At 50.0% G+C, this 21249-nt stretch overlaps 1 protein-coding gene across 1 annotated transcript in view; it reads left to right on the top strand.

Annotated features, from left to right (window-relative positions):
* The window catches only part of LAMA5 (laminin subunit alpha 5), a 261360-nt gene that overhangs the window by 216000 nt on the left and 24111 nt on the right, over window positions 1–21249 (top strand). Inside the window, 8 exon segments of the mRNA XM_056844902.1 lie at window positions 574–715; window positions 1879–1981; window positions 3515–3628; window positions 5449–5649; window positions 7463–7605; window positions 9631–9816; window positions 10753–10889; window positions 19526–19679. Coding sequence (XP_056700880.1) covers window positions 574–715; window positions 1879–1981; window positions 3515–3628; window positions 5449–5649; window positions 7463–7605; window positions 9631–9816; window positions 10753–10889; window positions 19526–19679 — 1180 coding nt within the window.

Raw genomic sequence — 21249 nt, 5'->3', positions numbered from 1 at the left:
TGTTCAAGTACTTGAAGGGCTGTCATATAGAGGAGGGTGCTGAGTTGTTTTCTGTTGCCCAAGTAGGTCAGACCAGAACCAACGGGTTGAAATTAAATCAAAAGAGTTTCCGTCTAGACATTAGGAAGAATTTTCTAACAGTTGGAGTGGTTCCTCAGTGGAACAGGCTTCCTCGGGAGGTGGTAAGCTCTCCTTCCCTGGAGGTTTTTCAGAAGAGGTTAGGTGGCCATCTGTCAGCAATGCTGATTCTGTGACCTTAGGCAGATGATGAGAGGGCGGGCATCTTGGCCATCTTCTGGTCACTAGGGGTGTGGGGGGGGGGGAGGTAGTTGTGAATTTCCTGCATTGTGCAGGGGGTTGGACTTGATGGCCCTGGTGGTCCCTTCCAACTCTATGATTCTATGAGCCACGGCCCCTCCCTTAAGTCAGTGTCTTGGTATGAGACAACGCACATGGGATTGAGCAAGCTGCTTTGTGGCGAAAGCTGCTTGAAGGAACATGTAGCCATGGCTTGGCCACGTGGACGAGCTGAGTCTCTCACTAAACCACCTTCTGTTCGTCCTGCAAAAACAGCATAATCCACGGCACAAACCAGAACGGGTTCATTCAGCGAGCAATCAACGCCTCCAACGCCTATGCGAGCATCATCGAAGCAGTCAAGGATGCCGAGAACGCGGCCAATAAAGCCAATCGCGCTGCCGGTGACGCTTTGATGGTAAGGGACTTTTAAAATCCTGGCTGCAGTTAGTGCCGCTGGCAAGACCCAGCGGCCTGGGAAATGCGGGGCAACCCCACACATCTCTCCTGCTTCTATCCAAGTTGGCCTTTTTCACCTGGCACAGCTGCAGTAGCTGTCGGGAAGGGCTGGCTCTGCTCTCATGCAATGTGCCCCGTTTCCCTAGGAAGGCGCCTTGAGTATGAGAGGTTGTGGAACGAGAGCCAGCCTGGCAGACAAAAGCGCGAAAGGAACCTGGCTGCCGTCAAGTCTCTTGCCAGCGAATGGTTGGCAGTCAGGTTGCTCCCATCTTCTGCCTGCCAGCTCCCTCATTCTGAGCCCCGCATGGCCCAATTTGGAAAGCCAGATTATTCCAGGAGATTACACACCTACCTCTTTAGATTGCATCAGTCCAGCAAATTGGATGGCATTTGGCTTATCAAATGCCAATTCAGTTCAGAGTGGGTACGATTCTGGTCTTTTATGCATGGCTGTTTCACTCGCCGTCACCACTCTGACAGCTTCGGGTCTTGGTTTGGATTATGCATGCTGTTTCCGACCGTCAGAGGCCGCCTCGCTCTTCCCCTGCTTTTCCCCACGTTTTTCCCGCATTTTCAGAGACCTGTTTTATCTCAAATTTGAAAACGTGGGCAAAAACGCGGGGAAACGCAGGGGGAGAGCGAGGCGACCTCTGACAGTTGGAAACGGCATAATCACAACAAAGACCTGAAATTGTTGGAGGGTGACAGTGAGTGGAACAGCCATGCATAAACGACATAAGTTTGAAAGAGTATCCTCCACCCTCTTCAAAGACGGGGACTCACCTCATTGCAAAAAATGTATATGTGTTATTTTCAGCAGTGGCACTCACAGTATAATGTGGACAATAGTTTGGATCTCACAGATCCTGGTGCAGATAACTTTCCCCCGATGCGAGAGGATCAAAGAGGATCAGGGGAGCAGTGCTCCTTGCCCTGGAGAGGAGGAGGTGCCACCATTAATAGAATGGATCCCATAGGATCCAACCAGTCGATAAAGAAGCGTTGACCAGGATCTCCGAGGAAGGCCCAAGGACAGCTAGAGCCCTCACCTAAGCTTCGAGGGACGCACTGTGTGGGTTACCTTGCACTCAGAATTTGAATACGCAACTTCTGTGTCTGCAGAACGTCATCCTGGATGATCTCGGAAACAAGTCGAAGGAGGTGAAGAAAAACAGCCACGCCTTGGAAGAAGCCGTGAAGAAAGAGCAGAAGAAACTCAATGAAGGTAAGAGAGAGAGCCAACCTGACATCACCCTCTGGTGGCGTAAAATGCCATCGAGCCACAGCCAATTTAGCACAACTTGCATGGTTTTCAAGGCAAGAGATGAACGGAGGTGGTTTGCCATTGCCTGCCCTTGCGTAGCAACTTCTTGGTGGCCTACTATCCAAAGTACTAGCCAGGGCAGACTTTGCTTAGCTTCCGAGATGTGATAAGAGTGGGCTAGCCTAGGCCATCCAGGTCAGGGTACAGCACCCTCTCCGGAACAGTATAAGCCTTTCATGGGGGCCTTTCCTGATTCGGATCTCAGCCTCCTTCTCCCCTCACCCCCCCCCAAGCTGTGCTGCCTTCCAGAAACTCACTCCTAGCAGCTGGTGATTCGGGCCTTATAATAGCCTGATGTCCAGAGATGATAAAATCTGAATAAATTCATTCACTTTTCTGATTATGGAATGGAAAGAGCATCACAGACTGGAACAAAAGTGGGAATGTTAGTGTGTTGGCAGCTGGTGTCTGCGGGGTTACCAGATTCCCCCCGCCATATGTTCATTTTTGAGCGGATGTCCACTATTTGAGAACGAGTTGTCTCTAGTCAAAGTCCATCTCAGGCTTTTGCCAGCCCCATCGCACTCATGTGTTTTTGGGGAGGGCCAGTATCTGGAGGGGGGGTACCAGAGGCTGCAACCACTGAGCCACCCTACCATTTGTAGTGTAACGGGCCGTCATAGTTTCTGAACCACTACAGCCCTCCCCCTGCTCCATAATACTGCAGAGGACAAATGGCGTAGTTCCACAACAGGACTGCAGATGGCAGCAGGAGTGTCTGGACAGCGTATTGAGGCCTGCACAGCTGTCCAGGGCCCACTTCCAGATGTGAACCCCCCCAAATGGAAAAACAAAGAGGGAGAAACCTCTGATAGAAGGGAAAAAATGTGCAAAGCACCAGAGGTTACAAGGCACTTGTAGCTACTCCAAAGTTTATCTGATCAGCTTTTTTAAATGTTCGGTTTTATGGACAGTTTTTTATGCTGCTTATGACTAGGGGCTGATGTTTTATACTGTGGGTTTTAATTGTAAGCCTCCTCAAGCAGGACTGTAAAGAGGCAGCATGGAACTATTCTAAATAAATAAATTCACAGAGGCCTCTTCCTCTGGGCGCTTTCACACATGCTGAATAATGCACTTTCAACCCACTTTCAATGCACTTTGCAGCTGGATTTTACTGTGTGAAATGGCAAAATCCACTTGCAAACTATTGTTAAAGTGCACTGAAAGTGGATTGAAAGTGCATTAATCAGGATGTGAGAAAGCACCCTCTGTGTTAGTGATTCAACATTTTGTTCCACCAATCCTCATTTGTGCACAGGCGACCTTGTACTCTTGTGTGTTCGAAGTGCCGTCAAGTTGCCTCCGACTCATGGCGACCCTATGAATAAATGTCCTCCAAAATGTCCTATCTTTGACAGCCTTGCTCAGGCCTTGCAAACTGAGGGCCATGGCTTCCTTGTACTGACGAAAGTATATTTCTTTCCATTCAAGAGATCAAGGGGGCTTTGCGGGCAGCCAAAAACAGATTGGCTGACGCCCGAACCAAGAAGGAGCAACTTCTGAACCAGCTGCAGTCGGAGAGGAGCAAGTTGGATGCTGTCCAAGGTCTGTCCGTGTTTCAGTTCCTTTACGAAAGAAAAGTGTGTCGAAGTGTCACTTAATATTCAGGGCACCCCCAGCCCGCTGTAATGTTTTTAAAAACCAATGTTATTTTTATGCCCATCTCTGCAAATTTGTCAGCGCCATTTTAAGCAATCTAGCTTTATCTGAACAAGTGAGCTGTGACTCCCGAAAACTCGTACGCTGCCAGAAATTTTGTTAGTCTTTAAGGTGCTACTGGACTCTTGCTCCATTTTAAGCAATATTACACTTTTCTAAGTCCAATGAAAACAACGGGTTTAGAAAGGTGTAACTGGTTAGAATTGTGCGGAATGTCGCTTTAGGAAGGTAAGATGGACGTCAGTGTGTAGATTTGCCAGCAAAAGCCAAGTCATGATTGATTCGAGACAGACTCTTTAACTGTGTCTGAATTGTACAACTACGAATGCATGAAATTAACTGAATTTTACAATTGTGAGATTATTTCTCTCCCTTCCCGCCATACACACAAGTTTGAACCTTATTGTGCTTCCTAGTGGAGCGGAAATTGTCTCTTGGAATGCAGTTAGGTTTGGTGTTGGAGATCGGTCTCCCGTCTCTTGAAACATCTCTCAATAGCAGCCACGGGGAAGCTCTGTTTAGTCCAAGAAAGGCAAGTCCCATGTTCATGCATACTCTTTCTCACACACACAGCTGCTGCTGCCAGTCTGAGTAGACAATATTGACTGGGATGGACCTGTGGTCTGATTCAGTATAAGGCAGTTTCATGTGTTAAGTAAGGTTGCTACGGAGCAACCTCTGTAGCTGCCTTCCCTTAGCGAGGCAGGAATCATAGAAACATAGAGTTGGAAGGGACCACCAGGGTCATCTAGTCCAGTCCCCTGCACAATGCCGGAAATTCACAGCTACCTCCCCCACACATCCCAATGACCCCTGCTCCATGCCCAAAAGATGGCCAAGATGCCCTCCCTCTCATGATCTGCCTAAGGTCATAGAATCAGCATTGCTGACAGATGGCCATCTAGCCTCTGCTTAAAAACCTCCAGGGAAGGAGCAATTACGACCTCCCAAAGAAGCCTCTTCCACTGAGGAACTGCTCTGTTAGAAAATTCTTCCTAATGTCTAGATGGAAACTCTTTTGATTTAATTTCAACCCGTTGGTTCTGGTTCGACCTTCTTGGGCAACAGAAAACAACTCAGCACCCTCCTCTATATGACAGTCCTTCAAGTACTTGAACATGGTTATCATATCCCCTCTCAGTCTTCTCCTCTTCAGGCTAAACATACCCAGCTCCTTCAACCTTTCCTCGTAGGACTTGGTCTCCAGACCCCTCACCATCTTTGCTTCCCTCCTCTAGACACATTCCAGCTTGACTACATCTTTCTGAAATTGTGGTGCCCAAAACTGAACACAATCCTCTAGGTGAGGTCTAACCAGAGCAGAGTAAAGCGATACCATCATTTCACGTGATCTGGACACTATACTTCTGTTGATGCAGCCCAAGATTGCTGGAGTCAGAGGGCTATTCCAGGCAGGAAGCAGGAAATGGAAAATTTAATCAGTTCCTGCCTGCTTTAGCACTGGAAAGACCATCTGTCTCCAAGATACCCTCCTTACCTTAGAGTAGAAGGAACCTTCACGGTAACCAACCCAGGTCCTGTTCCATGTGTTAATGTATTTTATTCACTCTTCTCGACTTGGAATGAATCTGGGACAATTTGGGGGGATGTTCACAGGTACTCATTTGAGAGCCTTGCTTCTTTCATCCTGCTTTTGGTAGTCTGCCGTGCATGGTTTTCTTTTCTTTTTTTGTTTTGCTTACAAGTTGGCTTCTTCCCTTTTCAAGAGGGCACCACCGAGGCGATCCAGAATGCCAAGGATGTCGCCGCCAAGGCCAACGAGACCGTGGCCAAAATGGAAGGGAGGTTGAGCAGCATGAAAAAGGATCTGGACAGGTGGAAAGAGCAATACGGAGACTTGAAGAATGAAGACTTAAACCAGGCAGTTCAAGATGCCAAGAACACTGGTATGTCACATCCATGAGGGGGGCTGACCTTGAGAAGAGCAGTTGTGGTTAAAGATGATCCCTGCTTGATAGAAGGACCATTGGTACAACTTCTTTCTCAAATATAGGGATTCCAAAGACTAGAAAAGCAAGCTGTATACATTTTTAGTGGTGAGAGCCAGCGTGGTGTAGTGGTTAAGAGCTGTGGTTTAGAGCGGTGGACTCTGGAGAACCGGCTTTGATTGATTCCCCCCGCCTCCACATGAGCGGCGGAGGCTAATCTGGTGAACTGGGTTGGTTTCCCCGCTCCTACACACGAAGCCATCTGGGTGACCTTGGGCAAGTTACAGCTCTGTTAGAGCTCTCTCAGCCCCACCTACCTCACAGGGTGTCTGTTGTGGGAAGAGGAAGGGAAGGCAATTGAAAGCCAGGGTATAAAAACCAACTCTTCTGTTATTATTTTTCTATGAATTGCCTGTTGGTGGTGGAAAGTACTATCAAGTCGCATCCGACTTATAGCGACCCCATAGGGTTTTCAAGGCAAGAGACAAGCAGAGGTGGTTTGCCGTTGTCTGCCTCTGCAGAGTGACTCTGGGCTTCACTGGTGGTCTCCCATTCAAGTACAAACCAGGGCCAGCCCTCCTTAGCTTCTGAGATCTGACCTGGGCTACCCAGGTCAGGGTGAAATGGCCTGTTAGACTTCTTTAATTTCCTACCTACTGTACATTTTTCCCCCTGAACAATTATAAACCAGCAATATTTTTATTCATCTGTCTGTGTTTGATTATTGTTTGTGACGGGGCGTTAAACTCAAAAAAGGGATTAACCGCTGTCTTCTTTGCCTTCTGGCCCTTCTGAATAGGTTTGTTAGGGAATTAATCAGCTTCTGCACACCTTTCCCAGTCTATAAACAGCTTGAGACTCTTTCTATGCCCTGTTGATTTCATTATATGTCAATTGCTGTAGAGTCGCTCTATCTGATTGTCAGGGCGGATATTAATTTGAGTTTGACTTTGCAGTGGAGAGTGAAATCGGCAATTTCTCTGCCGTTGCCTCTTGCCAACAAGTTGCTCATCCAGCAGGGATTCTGTTTGACAGAAACACCAAATGGAAATTGTGCGATCGTGACAATAACAAGGCTTGCAACAATTTGCAGTGTTGCGTCTGGTCGTATCTGCCCTTTATGGGCAAAACACCAGCGAGTGGCCACGGCTGAGTCTGTGTCCTCTTTTACGTAATGGACTGGAGGAAATTTTAATAGCCGATGTAAGAACACAATTTCTGCATTTTGGTTTCTGAATATAGCTTAAAGTGGGAAGGAATGACTTATAACTCTCTAAGCTGTACTGATTCTGCTTAGCTTCTGAGATCTGATGAGATCGGGCTATACCACACTGACTTCCCTAAGGCAAGAAGGATCCTTGAAGTGTGGTGACAGAACCTTTCAGCATCTTCAATCATAATTATTTATATACTATTTTTCAGGTATTCACCTAGTCCATTTTTAAAATCTCATTTATTTATTTACTTCATTTATACCCTCTTTTTCTCCCATGGAAGTCCAATGCAACTTACATTCTTGGCTCCTCCTTTTTTATCCCCACAACAACCCTGTGAGGTAGGCTAGGCTGAGAGTGTCTGACTGGCCCAAGGTTGCCCAGCACAAGTTTCCATGGCAGAATGGGGATTTGAACTTGGGTTTCTCAGATCCTAGTTCGACACTTTAACCACCATGCCACACTGGCTCGTTACGCAACCTATCATGTATTTTGTTGTACTTACCTTCCTTGTTTCTTGGGCTCCTCTTTCTCTCTGATGGATTTCTGCCTGTCAGTGTCAAGCCTGGAAAGCGCCATCCCCCTGCTCCTGGGCAAGCTGAGCAATCTGGAGAACAGGAAGAGCCACAATGCGACCGTTTCGGACAATATCCTGCGGGTGCGCAAGCTGATATCCTTGGCCCGGAATGCTGTCAGCAAGGTATGGATGTGGGAGAGCTACATGCCTTAACTTAAGGGGAGGGGCCAAACCTCAGCGGCAGAACACCTGCTTGGCTTGCAGAAGGTCCCAGGTTCAATCCCCAGCGTCTCCAGTTAAAGGATCAGGAAGGAGATGATGTGAAAGAAGAGGAAGAAGAAGAGTTGGTTTTTATGCCTCACTTTTCTCTGCCTTTAAGGAGTCTCAAAGTGGCTTACAGTCCCCTTCCCTTGTGAGGTAGGTGGGGCTGAGAGAATTCAGAGAGAACTGCGACTAGCCCAGGGTCACGCAGCAGGCTTCATGTGGAGGAGTGGGGAATCAAACCATGACTCTCAAACCTGAGAGCCAGCGTGGTGCAGTGGTTAAGAGTGGTGGACTCTAATCTGGAGAACTGGGTTTGATTCCCCACTCCTCCACATGAGCAGCAGACTCTAATCTGAAGAGCTGGGTTTGTTTCCCCACTCCTCCACATGAAGCCTGGTGGGTGACCTTGGGCTAGGCACAGTTCTCTACGAACTCTCTCAGCCCCACCTACCTCCCAAGGTGTCTGTTGTGGGGAGAGGAAGGGAACGAGATTGCAAGCCGGTTTGGTTCCCCTTAAAAGGTAGAGAAAGTCAGCATTTAAAAAACAACTCTTCTTCTTCACCCGAAAAACCTGTGCCGGAGACCCTGGAGAGCCGCTGCCAGTCTCAGTAGACACCACTGACCTTGATGGACCGAGGATCTGACTCCATATAAAGCAGTTTCATGTGTTCAGTGTGCAACGTTCTCTGCAACCATAGCACCGAAAAGTCTCTCATGTTCCTCATCCCCAGAATGAATCCTGAGGAGAAGATAGACAGCAGCTGTGCTAAGGGGTTTGTTTGTAGCACAGGCAGCATGACTGATCGGCTACAGCCCAGGATCAGTGGCTACTTAACTCCTACCCAGATATTTAAGAACTCACAAGAAATGAGTGAACACTGGGTTTATAAGGCCAGGGAAGGGTTCAACTTGCAGCAAAAAGTTTACAGTGACCAATCAGGAAGAACTTCCCGATGAGGCTAGGCCCCGTTTTTCCCAAGGATGTTGTGCAGCGCCAGCGTGGTGAAGATTTTTAAGGGGAGATTGGACGGAAATAGTTTCGGCACATGAATCCTGTTGGATGTGCAAATAAAAAATCTGGGGAAATTCAGATCCGAGTATATTGGAGGCAAACATTTTCGGGATTTCCCAAATTCCCATCCGTCCTCCATTGGAAACCACAGAGGAAAGAAAAAGAAGAGTTGGTTTTTATATACCGAGTTTCTCTAACGCTTAAGGAAGAATCAAACCGGCTTACAATCACCTTCCCCTCCCAACAACAGACACCCTGTGAGGTAGGTGGGGCTGAGAGAGCTGTGACTAGCCCAAGGTCACCCAGCTGGCCTTATGTGTAGGAGTGGGGAAACCAATCTGGTTCACCAGATTAGAGTCCGCCGCTCATGTGGAGGAATGAGGAATCAAACCCGGTTAAATTTTAAAGCCCTGTAATCGGGTGTGAATATGCTGATTGGAGTGGGTTTCCCCCCCCCCTTTTAAAGGGTTCTCTTTGCTTTCTACAGTTATTGCTGGAGATACCAAAACGGTCCTGGAAAAAAGCCAAATTCTTTCATCTTTTTTGGGATCAGGATTGCTGGCTACGGCTTAAACCACCATTTGGGGGGGGGGACTTTTTTTCAGTTCGGCTTTACCGAATGAACACCCCTACATTTTACCACTTCTGCCTCAAACACTGTTCATCAACCTGTCACCCTTTTAACCCTGCCCTTTCTTCAAGGAGCTGGGGGCACAGTGCCCAAGATTCACCTTTCCTCCCCTCTTATCCTCACGCCAACCTTTCAAGGTAGGTTAGGCCAAGAGAGAGTGGCCCAAGGTCATGGTGTACTGGAGATTTGAACCTGGGTCTCACCAGTCCTAATCCGACACTGTAACCACCCCATAGCTGAAACATGTGTAGAAAAGAGCCGATGGTGACGCATCTCCCTCTGTTGGTTTGGTCTCTTCTAGATCAAAGTCCCGATGAAATTCAACGGCACTTCAGGTGTGCAGGTCCGGACCCCCAGCAACCTCCAGGATTTGTCTGCCTACACATCCCTCAAATTCTACATACAGAACCCGGAGGCCCAGCTGAGACAGAGGCGTCAGAATGGAGACGACCAAAGGCGCTTTGTGTTTTACCTAGGACACAAGGATGTAAGCATGCTTTATCTTTTCTTCCCGTCATGAAATGGTTCAGGGAGAAGGTGGAGAAGTCTAATCTCAGAGCTCTGGTCCTGGTGACTTCATAGAATCATAAAGTTGGAAGGGACCACCAGGGGTCATCTAGTCCAACCCCCTGCACAATGCAGGAAATTCACAACTACCTTCCCCCCCACACACACACACCCAGTGACCCCCTACTCCATTCCCAGAAGATGGCCAGGTTCAGGGAGATGTGGTGGGATCTCCTTCTTTGGAGGTGCTTAAGCGGAGGCTAAATGGCCATCTGTCCGCAATGCTGATTGTGTGAACTTAGGCCATGGGTTCTGAACAAGTGGGAAATCCCCCCCCCCCGGGGGGGGATTTTAGGGTTCCAGGGGGAAATTGGGACCACTATTCAGCAAAGTGTGATGTCCTTAGATTATGCACTATCTGTAAAATTGTAGTTTGTTTTTACTAACTGTTAGACTATCTTGGGAAGGGAGGAATTATATTCTGAACAATGGTGAAAGGGGGGAATGGAGCAAAAAAGGTTGCGGCAGATCATGATTGGGAGGATAGGAAGGGTTGTGCTAGTGTTTGCTCGTGGCCCTTTCTTACATGCCCAGGGAAATGCTGCTTGCCAGTTTGGGGTCAGGAAGCAATTTTCCTCCAGGCCAGATTGGCCAGGGATCCTGGAGGATTTGGGGAGCGGGCATCCTCTGGGCACAGAGTAGGGGTCACTGGGGATGTGGTGGGGAGGCAGTTGTGAATTTCCTGCATTGTGCAGGGGGTTGGACTAGATGACCCTGGTGGTCCCTTCCAACTCTATGATTCTATGGGCTTTGCCAGCTCCAAACCCGAGTGGGCTGTGTAATCCCCCATCAGTTTAAAGCAGCCAAGCTCTCAAAAGCAAGTCTGGTGATTCGTACTCACTCTCTGTCCATCCAGGCCACCGGTGACTACATGGGCATCATCCTAAAAGATGACAAGGTGCAGTGCATCTATAAGTTGGGAGAGGAGGAGCCGACACATTTAACTGTCGACGAAGAAATCGGGGAGCAGTTTGCAGCGGTCAGCATCAACAGGTACAGTAGGCAAAAGGTGGGGGAAAGAATGGGAGGCAGGTGGAATGGGAGCGTTCCAAGTCAGCGTGGCTTTGGATGTAGGGGGAGCCAGCCTGACCCCTTGTCAGGGTAAGGTTGCCAGCTGGAAAGAAAAAAAGAAAGTCATGCCCCCTTTAATAGAGGTTTAATGAGTGAAAATGGGCAGCTGCAGCTTGTCATGGCATGGAGCTAAATAACATCACCTGGTAATTGCTGATTTCAGTTACCTGGTAACAGCTGCCAAAGGGAAACATAGACCAGGCTGAAAGTTGGTAATCCTCCGTCGGGGAGATGTTGCTAAACCTGCATAACTTTTGCTAGCTCTGGCGCTTCTCCAACCCTGGCAGGCAGGCATCTTTACAATACACTGCAGGAGCTCATAGGTCACTTCTTCTCCTCTCCCTTCTTAGTTGTTAACACCGGTGTCATAAGAAGATTCCTGCTGGATCAGGCCAGGGGCCCAACTAGTCCAGCATCCTGTCTCACACAGTAGCCAACCAGTTGCCATGAAGGGCCAGACAAAGGGAGCATAGAGGCCAAGGCCTTCCCTTGGTGTTGCCTCCTGGCACTGGGATTCAGAGGTTAACTGTCTCTGGATGTAGACGTTCCCTTTAGCCACCATGCCTAGTAGCCATTGATAGACTTATCTTCCATGAATTTGACTAATTCCTTTTTAAAGCTATCTATGCCTGTGGCAAATGCTTTCGGCATGAAGACTAACACTTTAGAAGAAGAAGAGTTGGTTTTTATATGCCGACTTTCTCTCTCTGAGGGGGAGAGCATCTTGCAAGGACGGGTGATTCCCTTCCAGTTCCTAGGGACAGGCAGGATGTAAATAAACAAACTTCCGGTTTCCGGTCCGGAATCGCCCCCACTCTCAGTTTTTCTTCCTGCCTCGCTGTGGGAAGGCAGCATCTCGGGTTGCTCCGCAGCCCACCAACAGCGACCAACCGCCATCTTGGACACGCGGTCCCAGCAGACTGACCGGCAGGCAGCGGGACCAGTTCCAGCGCCGGTCAGCTGGCGGATGACCCGGCGCATGGCGAACGCGCCCGATGATTTCCTGGCGCGGGGGGAACTTATGGAGGGACTGGTCCCCGCGCCTCCACCCCCGCCGCCAATTGAGCCCTCCGGCAGCCGCAAGGGTGGCAACGCGGAGCGGCAGGAGCGCCAGGCTTCTTCCTCGGCCCCCGGCAAGAGGAAGCAGCCGGACGACGGGCGCAAGAAGGACCAGAAGACAAAGAAGAAGTCTGACGCCTCCGACCCAGCCGGCTCCCAGGCGGGCGGCGAGAAGAGGAAACGCTGAGACGCCCCCCCCCGCAGCGCCAGATCCAGGGAGCAACGAGAACTCCCAGGAGAGGGCCGCCGCCGCACGGGACCTCAGCGGACCTGCACCGCTCCAAATGGGTGAGACCCAACCCCCTCCCAGCCAGCAACCCCCCCAGTACTCCGGGACACCGGGAGGGCATCCCACCGGGGGCCCCCAAGGCGAGCTCATCGCCCTCATGCGGCAAGTCCTCAGGGAAGAATTTCCCTTTTTGCAGCCAGCAGCCCAAGGGGGCTTGCAGACTGCTCAGTCATACCCGGCCAAAGGGGGACCATGGGACACTCAACCCCCCCAGTTCCTAACCAGGATGGGGGGAGGAGAAGAAGGCACCAGCACCTCTGCGGGGAGTCTTAAGCCCTCCTCTGCCAGGGTGGGACGGCAGAACGCTGCTGCAGACGTCTCAATGCAGGGCGAGGTATCCCCCCCCCTCTTCCCAATACGATTCAGAGGAAGGAGAGAGAGAGGAAGGCGAATTCTCCTCCTCTGAGGGGGAGGGCGAGCCCGTAGAAGAGCAGCAGAGGGAGAGAAGGGGAAGGGCAGGCCAAGGGGACCCAAAGAGTTTTTTCCCCGCACACAATCCTCATCCAAGGTGGTGCCCTTTCCAGAATACTTTGAGCACCGTCTTAAAGTAGAATGGGAAAAGCCCCTGAGTAATAGACCTCTTCCCCGCAATATCGCCAAACTGTACACCTTGGCACCACACACCATGGAACTCCTTCAGACGCCCCTGGTGGAGGGTCCAGTAGCGGCACTGCAGTCACCAGGAATCATCTCAGGGGACGGTATGGGCTCCCTAAGAGACCCCTTGGACAGGAAGGCAGACCAGGCCTCGCGCAGAACCCATGAGGCACTAGCCACGTCTGTCCAAGCCTCGGCGACTGCAACCTTCTTTGCTAGGGCAGCTATAGTGTGGGCAAGGAAATTGGCCACCCTCATTCCCACAGAGGAACGAAAGGCGAACGAAGGCCTCAGTAGACTGATGAAGGCGGTCTACTTCTTGGCGGACGCCACTCTGGACTCTATGACCCTTTCAGCTAGGGCCATGGGGACCAACGCCGTGACCAGAAGAGCCCTTTGGCTTCGAGCCTGGCAAGTGGATCAAGGAGCCAAGTCCATGTTGTTGGCCTACCCCTTCCAAGGCGGCAAGCTCTTCGGAGACAGACTAGAGGACATCCTAGTGGAGACTAAGGACAGAAAGAAGGCCATGCCCGGGAGCCTCAGGAAGGACTTCCGTCCCTCATCTTCCTTTCGTCCCTACCATGCAATCACGAAGCCTAGAGCAGACCCAAGGCGCTCAACGTGGTCCGGCGCAAGAGGGGAGTATAGAGGGGGCCAGCGCTACGGCAGACCGAACCAGTTCCACGGGCAGAGACCAGGTAAACCGAGCAACAACTTCAAACCCAAGAAGCAATGACGGCGACTCGGCACCGGTGGGAGGACGACTAAAACTCTACATTCACCAATGGGAGCGGGCGCTGCCAGATCGGTGGGTGCGCGAAGTCATTCAACACGGCTATCGAATAGAGTTTATTCACCCGCCACAGGACCGCTTCATTCCCACTCCACACAAGCGCGAGAAACGCACCAGGACGACGACGGCCATCCAACACCTTCTGCAAATACGGGCCATCGAGCACGTGCCAACTGCAGAGAGATTCTCAGGGGTCTACTCTGTCTTTTTTACAGTTCCCAAAAAGAACGGGGACTGGAGGGCCATACTGGACTTACAGTTTGTGAACGAGTTTGTGCGAGCCAAACACTTCCGCATGGAAACCCTGAGATCCATCGTGGAAGCGCTACGACCAGGGATGTTCCTGTCGTCGATAGACCTGACAGAAGCATACCTGCACATCCCCATACACACGGACCACCGCCGCTTCCTTCGCTTCGCCTTCGGGAACCTCCACTTCCAATTCAGAGCACTCCCCTTTGGTCTATCCCCAGCCCCTCGAGTGTTCTCCAAGGTCCTCGTCACCCTGATTGCACTATTGAGGAGAGAAGGGATACACGTCCATCTGTATCTGGACGACATCCTGATCTGCGCGCCTACAGCGGACACCGCCAATCGTCACACTGCCAGAGTTCTCCAGGTACTAAGCGAACACGGCTTCCTCATCAACAGAGCCAAAAGCAACATATCCCCTTCACAGAGGATACAGCACCTTGGCGTATGGATCAACACCAAAACCAACACCCTGACCCTGCCAAAGGACAAGGCCACCAAGCTAGCTCGCCTCGTCAAACACGTGCAGGGATCAAGGTCAGTGGGTCTATCAGTCCTGGTTCAGCTTCAGGGGCTGATGGTCTCCTGCATCGGCACGATCACGTGGGCCAGATTCCACGCGCGACCTCTACAATGGTTTCTCAAACCGTTCCAACCTCAAATCCTCCAAAAGAAGAACATTCGCCTAACCCTGCCGGCAGCCACCAAACTGAGCCTCCTCTGGTGGTCCCACACATCGACCCTGCAACAGGGACAACCCTACATCATCGACTCCCTGATCCAGATCTTCACGGACGCCAGTCTCGAGGGATGGGGGGCGACCCTAGACCATCAGGTGGCCCAAGGCACATGGTCGCCCCGGGAGAAGACCATGCACATCAACCGCCTGGAAATGCGGGCAGTCTACAGAGCACTCCTACGGTTTCAACCAAGTATTGCAGGCCGCCATGTTCTGGTGCGGATGGACAACATCTCCGCCAAAGCCCATCTGAACAAGCAGGGAGGATCCAGGTCCTCCTCACTGCAAGGGGAGTCGACCCGGATTCTCTCTTGGGCAGAGAAGAACCTTCTGTCGATCAGAGCGGAACATATTCAGGGCAAACTAAACTCTCAGGCGGATTGGCTCAGTCGCCAGACGCTGGACGAGGGCGAGTGGTCGTTAAACGACCGGGTGTTTCACCTTTTAGTGCAACGTTACGGTATGCCAGCAGTGGACCTTTTTGCCTCGCCGACGAACCACAAAACCCCTCGCTTCTACACCCGGTATGCCCACAGAGAAGCAGAGCAGGTGGATGCCCTGCTCTCCCCCTGGCCTTGGGACTTCCTCTACGCCTTTCCACCTCTTCCCATCATCCCCAAGACGCTGAGGAAGATTCAGCAGGAAAGAGCGACGGTCCTGTTTATAGCACCGGATTGGCCGCGCAGACCATGGTATTCCACTCTGAGGGAGCTGTCCCTGCAGGAGCCCTGGCGGCTGCCCACATCACAGGACATGCTACAACAGGGACCGGTACGACACCCGGACCCAGAATGGCTGAAATTGACCGCATGGCTATTGAAAGGCAGCAGCTTTTGAGCCATGGCTACCAGGGCAACATCGTCAACACCATGCTGGAAGCAAGACGGCCCTCCACCCGGAGAATTTACAATGCATCCTGGAAGACCTTCGTCAGATGGTGCCGACGCAAGAAGGAAGACCCCATGAAACCGACCACGGCACAACTGCTGCGTTTCCTGCAGGACGGAGTACAACAAGGCCTCAAGTCGTCTACCTTGCGTAGACAACTGGCTGCTATCGCCACGATCCATCCATACCTGGAGGGACATACCACCACGACGCATCCTCACGTCAAATCCTTCCTCAAGGGGGTCGCTCAGACGTCTCACTAGTCTTGCACCGCTTTCCATCCTGGCGACTCCACGTCGTCTTGTCAGCCTTGACAGGCCCTCCATTCGAACCGTTGGCGGCGGTGACCCTAAGATACCTTCGACTCAAGACATTATTCCTCACAGCAGTCACATCAGCGCGTAGGGTCTCTGAGCTGGGAGCCCTCTCGATGAGGGAGGGACTGTGCATCTTTCACCATGACAAGGTGGTTCTCAGAACCGACCCCACCTTTATTCCTAAAGTGGGATCTACCTTCCACAGACAGCAGGAGATCCACCTACCATGCTTCTGTCCACAACCAAATCATGACAGGGAGAAGGAATGGCATACCCTAGACATGGTTCGCACCCTCCGGATATACCTGGAGCGAACGGCTCCAATTAGGAAAACAGACTTTCTGTTCATTTCCGTGTCAGGAGCCAGCAAAGGCAAGCGGCACTCCCGGCCATCCATCAGTCGCACACTGCGTTCCTGCATCATAGAGGCCTACAGAGCCGCCGGCGTACCTGCCCCACAGGGCATCACGGCACATTCCATTCGGAGCGCGGCCACCTCGGCAGCCTTCGACAAGCAGGCCTCAGTCGAAGAAATATGTAAGGCGGCCACGTGGTCCTCCATATCAACCTTCGTGAGACACTACCGCCTCAACGCCTACGCTTCGGCAGACGCAGCATTCGGACGCAGAGTGCTCCAGCACGTAGTCGATGAACATTAACCCACCCTGAAGATGCCAGGCTCTTGGACATCCCGTCCTTGCAAGATGCTCTCCCCCTCAGAGAGAGAAGGGAACCTTGGGTACTTACCGTGAAGGTCCTTTCTTCTCTGAGGTAAGGAGAGCATCTTGGGCCCACCCGGGCGAAGATGGAGCACTCTCGTACTGACACAAGAATATGATCAGGAAGTGACAAGATCACCAATGAGGATCTCACTGACTGTACTTCAGTCAAGTTACCGCTATGTTAGCCTTTAAAAAAGGGGTCCCAGACGAACCCCACCATGTTACTAAATGGTTAAATAAAGTGTTCAAGTTTATTGTCTCCAGTACACTTCCATTTCTTAATGAACGCCGTCATAACACGGCGAGCCTTCTTTCTTCTTACTAATCCACTAGCTCGAGAAGTATCGAAACTGAGAGTGGGGGCGATTCCGGACCGGAAACCGGAAGTTTGTTTATTTACATCCTGCCTGTCCCTAGGAACCGGAAGGGAATCACCCGTCCTTGCAAGATGCTCTCCTTACCTCAGAGAAGAAAGGACCTTCACGGTAAGTACCCAAGGTTCCCTTCTCTACCACTTAAGGAAGAATCAAACCGGCTCACAATCACTTTCCCTGCCCACAACAGACACCCTGTAAGGTAGGTGGGGCTGAGAGAGCTCTAAGAGAGCTGTGACTAGCCCAAGGTCACCCAGCTGGCTTCATATGTAGGAGTGGGGAAACAAATCCAGTTCACCAGATTAGTCTCCGCTGCTCATGTGGAGGAGCGGGGAATCCAACCCGGTACTCCAGATCAGAGTCCACCTCTCCAAACCACTGCTCTTAACTATTACACCACACTGGCTCTCGGCCCCACTGAATTACTTGAGAAACTGGTAGCAGTGAACTGGTCAGGCGCAGCTCTTCGATGCCAGTTAGCAGTAACTGTTGCAGGCTGTGTTTTGATTTCGAAACACAGGGTGGGTGGGGAAGCAGTCCTGTAAAAAAAAAAACCCTGCTTGTTTGCTTGAACCAGCTGTGATTTTGCCCCAATATCTGGCTCCTGTTTAGTGTTGTAAATATCGCCCAGGATTGTGTGTGTGTGTGTGTTGTCACAGGCTTGAGCAATGGTTAGTCTGAACATATGGTTTTCCTATGAATCTATAAGAGTAATAGCATATAGAATGAGGCTTCTCTGCAACAGAAATAAAGTGGGGTAAAGTTCATGCTGGCTAAAGATGTTTTAAGATAAATAAACTTGTACGGCTACAAGGTTAAGATAAGTAATGCTTGATGGTTGAGTCTAAAATGATGTCAGCATCCGAGGTGCTTTTCCTGACACTTATCCGAGGTGCTTTTCTCAACACTAACAACAAGGTCATTTTCAGCCTGGAAGTTTAGCCTCTCAGATAGCAGCTAAGTAAAGAAGAAATAATTCTGCCATACACTGATTTAAACCTAGTCTCCAAGCAGCATAACAGATGGTGACCTTGCACTTGTGAACTGTGACTTAATGCCAACATCATTTACCCCACTTTATTTCTGTTGCAGAGAAGCCTCATTCTATATGCTATTACTCTTATAGATTCATAGGAAAACCATATGTTCAGACTAACCATTGCTCAAGCTTGTGACAGTGTGTGTGTGTGTGTGTGTAAAGTGTCGTCAAGTCGCAGCCCACTTATGGCGACCCTATATAGGGTTTTCAAGGTAAGAGACTAATAGAAGTGCCTGCCTCTGAGTAGCAACCCTGGTATCCTTGATGGTCTCCCATCCAAATACTAACCAGGGCCAGCCCTGCTTAGCTTCCAAGATCTGACAAGATCAGGCTATGCCACACTACCTTCCTTTCCCCAGGATCTTGCTCATACTAAATAAATGTGTAAGGAGTACTTCACAAAGCATTTCACATGCTTTATCATGGCAGGGTACAACAACTACTCTGGGTGGGTATTATTATCCCCATAACATGTTGGGGGAGGTCCTGGAGGGACTGAGGGACCAGCCTTATAAGTTTTGTCCCCAGGACTTCCTGGTTCACATTCGAACCTCCAGGCCATGACCACTGCAACGACATTCATAAAGAAGAAGAATGAAGATCTTTCCATTACATTACACATGAAGCTGAACACATGAAGCTGCCTTATTCTGAATCAGACCCTTGGTACATCAAAGTCAGTATTGTCTGCTCAGACCAGCAGCGGCTCTCCAGGATCTCAGGCTGAGGTCTTTCACATCGCCTACTTGCCTAGTCCCTTTAACTGGAGATACCGGGGATTGAACCTGGGACCTTCTGCATGCCAAGCAGATGCTCTACCGTTGAGCCACAGCCCCTCAAGGCAAAGACGTTGTTTGACTTACTCTGAGCTTGGAACAACTACCCAAAACTATCTGGCCATGAGCAAGAGAGAAATAGGGCCCCTGTGATGACACTAACTTTGGTATCGAGAGAATGATCAAAGCCCTTTGCTGCCATATACCATAGATGAAATGTCTTCTAAGCTCATGCCATTAAGCTCTGCCTGGTGGGCAACAAGAACCTCCGAATTACAGAAGGAATAGCAATTTGTGTTTTTTCCCTCCCTTTGGGCCAAATGCAGTGGGCTTATATAACTATTTGAGTATTAATGTTGTTTGTACGATGATTCTGTTTTTTGTTCTGCTGGGTTTGGGGTTGCGTTGTCTTTTTTCCTCTGCTCTTCTGGGAATTTGCCGAGTGCCTCTTATATACTGTTACCTTTCCAAGGCTCATGCATTTGTTAATAAACACACAGCAAGTCCTTTTTGAAAGCCTGGGGCTCTTTGCTGGAAGAGAACACTCGGGCCAATTATTTTGTATATGGCAGAACAACAGACGTCGCTCTGAAATTTGGGACTTTATGCTCTTCCCTTTTGACCTTGATTTCCCCCGTCATGTCTCCTGAAAAGAGTTATCTCTCTGTCTGTCTCTCATTGTGCAATCTATCCTTGCTCTTCTGTGCTTGCAGAATTTTGCAGTACGGGCACATGTCGGTGACGATGGAGAGGCAAACCTTGCACGAAACCAAAGGGGACAGCGTGGCCAAAGGAAAGCTCGGGCTATTCAACTTCAGGCCCCACAACGTGGTCTTGTACGTGGGCGGCTATCCCTCCAGCTTCACGGTGAGACAAGATGAGATGGGATGGCTGGCTGGCTGGGCAAAGCTCAGGGCTAGTCCAGTTTCCCGCCCCTTCACTTTCCGCAGTATAAACAAGGGAAGCTTCAAAATATTGTCGAAGGCTTTCACGGTCAGAGTTCATTGGTTCTTGTAGGTTATCCGGGCTGTGTAACCGTGGTCTTGGTATTTTCTTTCCTGACGTTTCGCCAGCAGCTGTGGCAGGCATCTTCAGAGGAGTAACACTGAAGGACAGTGTCTCTCAGTGTCAAGGGTGTAGGAAGAGTAAAATATAGTCAGAAAGGGGTTGGGTTTGAGCTGAATCATTGTCCTGCAAAAAGTAACAAAGGTAATGTGCTAACCATTGTCCTGTAAGTATCAAGATAATGTGCTTATGAGGGTGTGGTATGTTAATATGGAACCATTGTATCCTGAAGTGATCTGTTAATGTGTGCAATCCAAAGCTAATCTGCATGGCTATTGTTGACTGTAGTCTTTGTAGAACCAAGGGAAGCTTCACATGTGAAAATTTTTGTATGTTCCTACGATAATATTAGAACACGGGGTCATCTGATGAAGCTGGTGGGTGAGAGATTCAAAACAGACAAAAGGAAGAATTTCGTCACACAACGCATCATTGAATTGTGGAACTCCCTGCCCCAGGATGTGGTGATGGCTGCCAACTTGGAAAGCTTTAAGAGGAGAGTGGACATGTTCGTGGAGGAGAGGGCTATCCATGGCTACTAGTCAAAATGAGTACTAGTCGTGATGCACACCTATTCTCTCTAGTATCAGAGGGGCATGCCTATTATATTAGGTGCTGTGGATCACAGGCAGGATAATGCCGCTGCAGTCGTCTTGTTTGTGGGCTTCCTAGAGGTGCCTGGTTGGCCACTGTGTGAACAGACTGCTGGACTTGACGGGCCTTGGTCTGATCCAGCATGGCTTTTCTTATATTCTTAATTTCTAAATGGGATTCAACCCATGATCCTTGACTATATGGTTAACTTCCCTGAGTTGTGGTTCATCAATAACAGGTTCAAGGATCATGGATTGAATCCCAATCTAACGCATGATGTCGCTCAAACTCTTAACGCATAATGAATGGATGATATGAAGCCTCCCCCTTCATTAGGTAGATGTCTTCCTTGGGAGCTTCTTTGTGAAGCTAATAATTCAGCGCGCATGGAAGGCGTTATACAAAATCCCGAGACTTCCTATCCCCTGAGCCAACGTTTTCCTGGGTGCCATTGACTGTATCTGGTACCAGGTTCTTGGTCAGCATACGCACTGATGTCAGGCCAAGATCAAGGTTGGATCTGGGAGGTTTGCTGGGGAGCAGGGCTGATGGGTGCAAAGTACAGAGAGGAAGTCATACCAGCAGGGAGCATGTGCAGCCAACGTTAACATAAGAACATAAGAAAGGCCATGCTGGATCAGACCAAGGCCCATCAAGTCCAGCAGTCTGTTCACACAGTGGTCAACCAGATGCCTCAAGGAAGCCCACAAACAAGACAACTGCAGCGGCATTGTCCTGCCTGTGTTCCACAGCACCTAATATAATAGGCATGTTCCTC

The sequence above is a fragment of the Euleptes europaea genome, chromosome 2, assembly GCF_029931775.1.
Source record: "Euleptes europaea isolate rEulEur1 chromosome 2, rEulEur1.hap1, whole genome shotgun sequence".
Lineage (NCBI taxonomy): Eukaryota > Metazoa > Chordata > Lepidosauria > Squamata > Sphaerodactylidae > Euleptes > Euleptes europaea.
Note: the sequence above shows the minus strand (reverse complement) of the source record. Positions and strands in the feature narration are given on the sequence as shown.